General features: G+C 37.8%; 1 protein-coding gene across 2 annotated transcripts in view; it reads right to left on the reverse strand.

Moving 5' to 3' along the window:
* Positions 1-8,356, reverse strand: part of LOC101736363 (putative divalent cation/proton antiporter TMEM165) — a 54,389-nt gene that overhangs the window by 28,214 nt on the left and 17,819 nt on the right. The window contains exon 1 of one of the 2 annotated variants that reach the window (XM_038018136.2): positions 8,091-8,331. The exons of the other annotated variant lie outside the window; for it this stretch is intronic. Within the exon in view, the coding sequence (XP_037874064.1) occupies positions 8,091-8,249 (159 nt within the window). The 5' untranslated portion in view covers positions 8,250-8,331. Of the gene's footprint in view, positions 1-8,090; positions 8,332-8,356 lie in introns of those variants that run through there. 2 annotated transcript variants of the gene reach the window in all.

The following is an 8,356-nucleotide window of genomic DNA, read 5'->3' on the forward strand; positions in this document are numbered from 1 at the left end:
AAAAAAAAAACACTAGCCCTAGCAACAGCAGTGCTTCGCCGAATATACCACCGGAGCGAAATCCCGTCCTTCTGAGAATATCCAGCAAGAAACTCAGTGGGTTGTCTATAGGCTAAGTTGCACGTCGAACTCTTCGTCGTATGCGACGAGGACTGTGGCCGGTGCTTAGAGATCATATCGCCATTGGTATAGTCATAGTCTGCGGTAGAGACAAAACGCATACCAATATTTCAACTGTAAAAATTCTGTATTAAGGATTGCTGATTCACTTTAAATACAAACTGCATGATTATCATTATGTTGTTTATTAAAGATTGACGTGGACACCCCAAATTTGGGGGGTGGTCGTCCCAAATTTGCAAGTTGTGAAGGTTGCGTGATAAAATCACTTCGGGGTCGCCAGTTTAGAGGTATCGACAAAATGAAGATCTTCCATCGAACGGGTGAAGTTACTCGATAGAGCGACGGTCCTAATGTTGTTGTTCGTAATTCGAAAATCGAACGAAAAAATTACTACATAATATCATTTTCAAATAAAATGTAATTTTCAGTACTGTAATCTAAAGAGTTCGAAATTTTCCTCTTAATGTTTTCAAAACCAGGGGGATGGAGATAAATAATTATGTAGGTAATTAAAATCAATTTTCGATTACTAACACTTAATATCTCCAAGTAAAATAGATGTCATGCGGACAAACAGACGTCGTAATCAAAAACTATTTCCTTAAGAATTCTCAAACTTATGCATATATACTATGTGATCTTAACTATCGCGTCAAATAAACAGAATAATTTCAAATATACCTCTACATGATATCTATAACGAGAGATTCTTGGCTATTTAAAAATAATTCGTGCTACTCGGGCACGGTCCTAACGATTTGGATAATCGATTTAGATAATCGATACAATTTTACATTTAGATAGGGTTTGATTTTTTTTAATTTATCTCTATGGATTTGTTAAAATAAAACGCGCTGCCGCACTTTTAACTAACGTCTCGTCAATGTTTAAGGTACGTGTAGTACAATAGCAACAAATACTGAATGTTAGCATTACAATACATTATCGAATGGCATTACCAAAAAATATTACCTACCCATTATTATTTCTCGATTAGCAAACAGATCTGCAGAAAATAGGTAAAATTCAAATAAGAGTCTAGTTTAAGGTTTACATTAAATTTAAGTTTTTTTTATATATGATATTTTGTAATAATTGTAATATAGATCTGAATAAAAGGTTATTCAATTCAATTATTATTATTTTTATATAGATGCTAGATGATTTTATATAGAATCTATAGAATCCAGGCCACTAAGTGGTGTTATTTTTAAAATATATTTTTAAGAAGGATATTTAAAAACCCGACAGTTGAGAAAAGAAAAAGACGAAAAAAACATCGATTCGTATCCAGACTGTATTTGCAAAAAAATTAGTTCAATCCTTATGTTCGTGTGTGTGTGTACATCGTTATCTATTACACGTAATATTATAGAGATTTCGTGTCACTGAACTATTACTCAATTGGACATTCAAGATTAATTACGTTTCAAAACATATATCAAACACATTTGTTATTTAAAGATACCGATTTTATTTTATCGTCATAGTATAAAAACATTTGAAGTTCGATGCAATGTTGCTCACAGTCCGAGTTGTCTGAGCGTAAGTGTATTAAGCCTCTTGGGCTACCAGTGATTAGGTAGGGAAAAAATGAACCATCCAATCATAAAAGGAATTGAAGCCTGTGATCTATGTTGGGTTTCCATTTTTATTTTTTTTTATTGCTTGGATGGATCGTCGAGCTCACAGCCCACCTGATGTTAAGTGGTTACTGGAGCCCATAGACATCTACAACGTAAACGCGCCACCCACCTTGAGATATAAGTTCTGAGGTCTCAGTATAGTTACAACGGCTACCCCACCCTTCGAACCGAAACGCATTACTGCTTCACGGCGGAAATAGGCGGAGTGGTGGTACCTACCCGTGCGGACTCCCAAGAGGTCCTACCACCATTATTTATTATAAGAAACGAAAGGTTTATGTACGTAAGTGTACAACTATTGTAGAGTGAAGGATTTATATGCGTACAGAAGTGTCAATAATCTATACTAGTATATAAATCTACAGAGATTTTTACGGATGTTCCGTTATAACTACTGAACCATTCATCCGATTGACTTGAAACTTGGTAGCCATGTAGAAAATACATGTACTTAATGGATCGGCTAATATTTATAGAGAAAGAGACGTGCTGGGCGAAGAAAGAAATCATGGCTCCGGAATATCCGGGAGTGGACCGGTATTGCCTCCGTCGAACAGCTGTTCCGGCTGGCTGCAGAAAAACGAATATAGAAAGCTAACGGCCAACCTTCAGGATTGAAGAGGCACTGGAAGAAGAAGAAGAAGAATATTTATATGAGTGTTGGACTCCCTAATAATGACAATAAATAATAATGTTAATTTTAAATGCGCAGCGAAGCGGCCGAGTACGGATAGTATCTTATGAATCTATATCAGTTTGGTCTGAGACCAGTGCTAATATATTGTAAATTTGCTAAAATTTTCTCAGGGAGAGGAAGTTTAAGTTAGTTTTGTAGCGTCTTATGAATAAACGTGCAAGATGAGGTTTTTTACCGAGGATATTTATGGAACGCTGACTCAACGGTTCAGGGTTACCAAGGATGTCGTGCAGCGGCTTGTAGACAGAGAGTTTAAATCGCTCGTTTTCCTTCTATCAGAAAGATACAATAGTTTCTTGGTTATTGATCTAAGAAGTGATTGATACTCAAGGCCAAAAGACCGTGATTCGCAATACTTTTTTGAATATATAATTTCAATGCGATCCTTATGCTTTGTTTCCTTAACCCATTAGGTGGGATCGGGACAGCGAATTTTTCTATTCAATTCTCTTCTATCAGCCTTCATCTCAACACTCACTCGTCTCTCTCTCCCCCTCTACCTTGCACTACCGTTTCCATACATCTCCTAGTCACATGCATCTTCTCTCTGCGCATCACATGTCCATACCACGCTAACCGTCCGCTCTTTAATTTGTCAATCACCGCGGCTACTTTCACACTTCCAAAAACTAAATACCATGTTAATTTAAAGTCAGGTGTGCAGATGGAAGGCTGATGTAGCGTGATGTAGTAGAAAAATCAAGATGGTCTCACAATCTTTGGAGGTGTGACGTCTTGAAACAAATTCCAACCCGCGTGGAATAAGGTTTTTTTTTTGTTTCTTTAGAATACTTGATACAGCGAACATGATACTTTGTTGCAGCCTTTCCCAAAGTAAGCTATAATGCCCCCTTGTGGGCGCTGCGGGCCTAAAGGGGGGCGGAAACGAGACCCAGAAAAAAATGTGGGCGTTGTGAGAGGCTTGGGAGGCGATTTGTAATTTCATCTAGGAGAACGCTTAGACATCGACTGAGCTCTCGTTATAGTGGTTTTTAAGTAAGTGAAAAAATGGGGGCGCTGAAAAATAATTTATTCTCAAGTGGGCAGTAGACAAAATAAGTTTGGGCTCCCAAACTTATTTACCTGCTTTATTGAAATAAAAAGTACCGTTTTATTTATGCACATTCAGTAACTTTGTCAACTCCACAAGTACGTATCGGACATGAAAACTTTCGAATGCGACCTCAATACCACTTTATCTTCTATATATATAAATGAATTGCTGTTCGTTAGTCTCGCTAAAACTTGAGAACGACTGGACCGATGTGGCTAATTTTGGTCTTGAATTATTTGTGGAAGTCCAGAGAAGGTTTATAAGGTAGATAAACATGAAAATCCTCGGAATTAAATAAAAATGACAATTTTGTTTTTCCTTTGATGTGTTCCCCCGTCGGACGGATTCCTTTTGTTTGTTTTAAGTTCATTTTATACAAAATATTAGGTCTTTTATTTCTCGATTGAGGCACTACGAAGTCTGCCGGGTCAGCTAGTATACAATAAATAAGTTGATTTTTATTTCAAGAGCTTAAAATATTCGCATCTCTAGACATCCTTTATTTATACATTTTACTTTTACGTTAAAACAAAATCTCAATTGCAAATGCCGACAGCATTCAAAGTATGTCAATAGCAATTTAATTATGATCTGCGGTAAAACATGGTACTTCGTATACAAATTATACATTTTATGGTTTAAAAACAAGTCTCTAAATGCTTATAATTTTTTTTAATTCCGGTCATATGTATGTTTTTTATTTTAATTCAGTGTTTGTCGGAGCATGTTTTTTTGTTGTTTTAAAGGACGCAAGTTTCTAAATCCCTACTACTGTTTTTATATTGTATCTTGTTTTATTATTGCCGTATAGGCATACTAGCATACGGCCCACCTGATGGTGAGTGGTTACCGTCGCCCATGGACTTCAGCAATGCCAGGGGCAGAGCCAAGCCGTTGCCTACCGCTTAATACTCTCCACAAGCCTCGTTTAAAGAAGGACATGTCATAGCGCTCGGGAAACACCGTGGAGGGGAGCTCATTCCATAGCCGGATGGTACGTCCCAAAAAAGACCTCTGGAAACGCACTGTGGATGACCGCAGTGACTCCAGGTAGTATGGATGAACTCTACTCCGGTGGCAGGCGGTGCGATGGTAAAAACGAGATCACGGTATCATCTCGAACAATTCCTTAGAGCAGAGCAGTCTCTAAATGCTTATCAATTTTTTTTAATTCCGGTCATATGTATGTTTTTCATTTTAATTCAGTGTTTGTCGGAGCATGTTTTTTTTTGTTTTAAATGACGCAAGTTTCTAAATACCTACTACTGTTTTAGCTGTATCTGTTTATTTATGTTTTTTTTATTGCCTAGATGTGTGGACGAGCTCACAGCCCACCTGGTTTTAAGTAGTTACTGGAACTCATAGTCATCTACAACATAAATGCGCTACACACCTTGAGATATAAGTTCTAAGGTCTCAGTATAGTTACAACGGCTGCCCCACCCTTCAAACCGAAACGCATTACTGCTTGACGGCAGAAATAAGCGGGGCGGTGGTACCTACCCGTGCGGACTTACAAGAGGTCCTACCACCAGTAATTATGCAAATTGTAATTTTGCGGGTTTGATTTTTATTACACGATGTTATTCCTTCACCGTGGAAGTCAATCGTGAACAATTGTTAAGTACGTATTTCATTAGAAAAATTGGTATCCGCCTGCGGGATTCGAACACCGGTGCATCGCTATATACGAATGCACCGGACGCCTTATCCTTTAGACCACGACGACTTCAAAACTTTATGTAACGAAGTATTCCAAGGTACTTTCCTCCAATTTCAAGAAACCCCTATTAACTTGTTTCAGAGGTACCGGAATCACTTCAGTAGATTCATTCGCGAAACAGCTGCTCTTGAGTTGTTAGGTCGCCTTTGGAGGCGCTCGGGCAGCTTTTAGCAAATCCCATCTCCCCTGGCTGAGCCTTTGCTCGCCCACATAACCTGGAGAAACTGGAAAGGCCTTCGGGCCACCAGTAATCTTTCCTTAACTAACAAAAAGGGACCCTGGAATCGAAAAAAAACAGTTTTCTTTTTCGAACTATAAATTAAATATTTCAATTTTCTAGAATTTGGCACTAAGGAGTTTTTTTTTAATTTGCCTACGTAGCCTTTTTGGTTTGTCAATTTAAGGCCCAACCCATACGTGGGTAAAACACGGAAACATTAGAGTTACAACACGATCATCTTCATCACCGTAGACTAGTGACCGTGCCAAGCGCAACATCATTTTGACGTCTCTAACAAGTCACGTATCTGGCTGACGTTAATATGCTAAAAATCCACGCCGAAGTGCCAACAACGACTGTACAAACAAACAAACACGTACATAATTACTATTTAGCAAATAAAGTTCCTTGTCCTGTCTGGACGTCGATATCCAAGCCGAAAAACGATGCCCTGATAAAGCTAAAATACTGACAGAGCACTCTTAGTACATATCTTATTCGGTTTTAGGGAGTCGAAAACATAAGACGTCCGGTGAAACGAGCAAAAGAACCCGTCGAGGTTACTGACAATAGGCAGGCAAAAAAGTAAACACAAATAAAACTTTTTTTTTTTTATTGCTTGGATGGGTGGACGAGCTCACAGCCCACCTGGTGTTAAGTGGTTACTGGAGCCCATAGACATCCACAACGTAAATGCGCCACCCACCTTGAGATACAAGTTCTAAGGTCTCAGTATAGTTACAACGGCTGCCCCACCCTTCAAACCGAAACGCATTACTGCTTCACGGCAGAAATAGGCAGGGCGGTGGTACCTACCCGCGCGGACTCACAAGTGGTCCTACCACCAGTAATTACGCAAATTATTATTTTGCGGGTTTGATTTTTAAAAACAAACAAAAAAAAACATTCGCTTAAACAGCAAACGGAACTAACAATTACTTCGTGTTTCTTTAATCCTATTGATAATTATCAGGATATTAGAGCGAAGTTATAAAATGATTCTACTGTCATCGGTCCTTGATTCGCGTCAAGTTAATCAAACGTTCAAAGATTCCGTTGCAAACGAAGATAGGATCAAGATCAACACAGCTCACTCATAGACACACAACTAACTGATGTGAAGCAGTGGCGGGCGCGACTCACATACACATAATCCCAATTAGGCCTAAGATAATTTTCACATTTGCAGTAATAGAAACACGTTATTTTACTATAAATTTTACATGAACTCATGTTCTCCTAATCTCTATATTATAAAAATGAATTGATGTTCGTTAGTCTCGCTAAAACTCGAGAACGGCTGGACCGATTTGGCTAATTTTGGTCTTGGAATTATTTGTGGAAATCCAGAGAAGGTTTAAAAGGTAGATAATTAAGAAAATGCTCGGAATTAAATAAGAATAACAATTTTGTTTTCCCTTTGATGTTTCCCCAGTCGGACGGATTCCTTTTGTTTGATATGTGTTTATTTTATACAAAAGCTTAGGTCTTTTATTTATCGATTGAGGCACTACGAAGTCTGCCGGGTCAGCTAGTCTACGATAAATTTATAGTGAAAGAGAGATACTTTATGCATAATTTAAACAATTTTTTTCTGAAGTTTTCATATTTCGCCGGTGCGTTCGTATTTAGCGATGCACCGGTGTTCGAATCCCTCTGGTAAGTATAAATTTTCCTAATGAAATACGTACTTAACAAATGTTCACGATTGTCTTCCACGGTGAAGGAATAACATCGTGTAATAAAAATCAAACCCGCCAAATTATAATTTGCTTGCGGACCTCTTGTTAGTCTGCACGGGCAGATACCACCACCCTGCCTATTTCTGCCGTGAAGCATTAATGTGTTTTGGTTTGAAAGATGGAGAGCCGTTGTAACTATACTGAGACCTTAGAACTCATATCTCAAGGTGGGTGGCGGCATTTACGTGGTAGATGTCTATGGGCTCCGGTAACCACAAAACACCAGGTGGGCTGTAAGCTCGTCCACCCGCCTAAGCAATAAATTAAAAAAAGTTAAGATGTCGAAAATCTCGAACATTGTTACAACTAATTTTATAATTACTTTGAATGTTGTATAAAAGTGTGTTGTCAAAAACGTTACGACAGATTTAAAAAATAAAATACGTGTCTTTTACTGAAGCATGTTAACATAAATTATTTACACATCTTTTTTGTACGAATTTTTTTCAAGAAATTTATACTTTCAAAAGAAACAAAAATGTATGTGCCTCTTACGCCTACATTAAACATATAATTTATGTTTGTTTTGTTATGTATTCTATGTAGTTGTTGTTTACTTTTTTTATTATACATTGCACCGATGTGCATGCCCGCACTAGTATGTCACTTTTGTGTTTACTGCTAATTGGTTAGTGGGCATCACCCACTTTGAGACATGAGGTCGAAATTTCAGTTACCCCATAAGAAACATACAGGGTGATGGTTGGTCACGTTGGCTCAAAAATAGGCCTTTTCGCCATTAATTTTGGTTAAGTTATTTACTAATACTGATACTCCGATACTAATATTCCGTTCTCAAGGTTGCGTTATAAATAAACGCCGATGTTTTCTTGATACTTCACGCTTTAATTTTAATTATTAAACAAAACAAAAAGAAAAACAAACCTTCATTACGATATCCGTTAACCACGTACGAAAATCGGGAGCTTCCGTACTTGTTTCATTGAACACCGTGCTATTAAACATGTCGATTGATGTCCTATTAAATAAATCCATAGCTGGCGCAGTAGTAGGCATCACGTCATAAAAACCGGTGACGTTCATTTTGAAAAAAAAAAAAAAAAAGAAATATTATTTCCCTCCTTTTTTTGACACTTCACAACTTCACCGCAGAAAAATGTAAACTGTCAGATTAGCACATGAGCGCGTTC

Source organism: Bombyx mori, chromosome 20, assembly GCF_030269925.1.
Source record: "Bombyx mori chromosome 20, ASM3026992v2".
Taxonomy (NCBI): domain Eukaryota; kingdom Metazoa; phylum Arthropoda; class Insecta; order Lepidoptera; family Bombycidae; genus Bombyx; species Bombyx mori.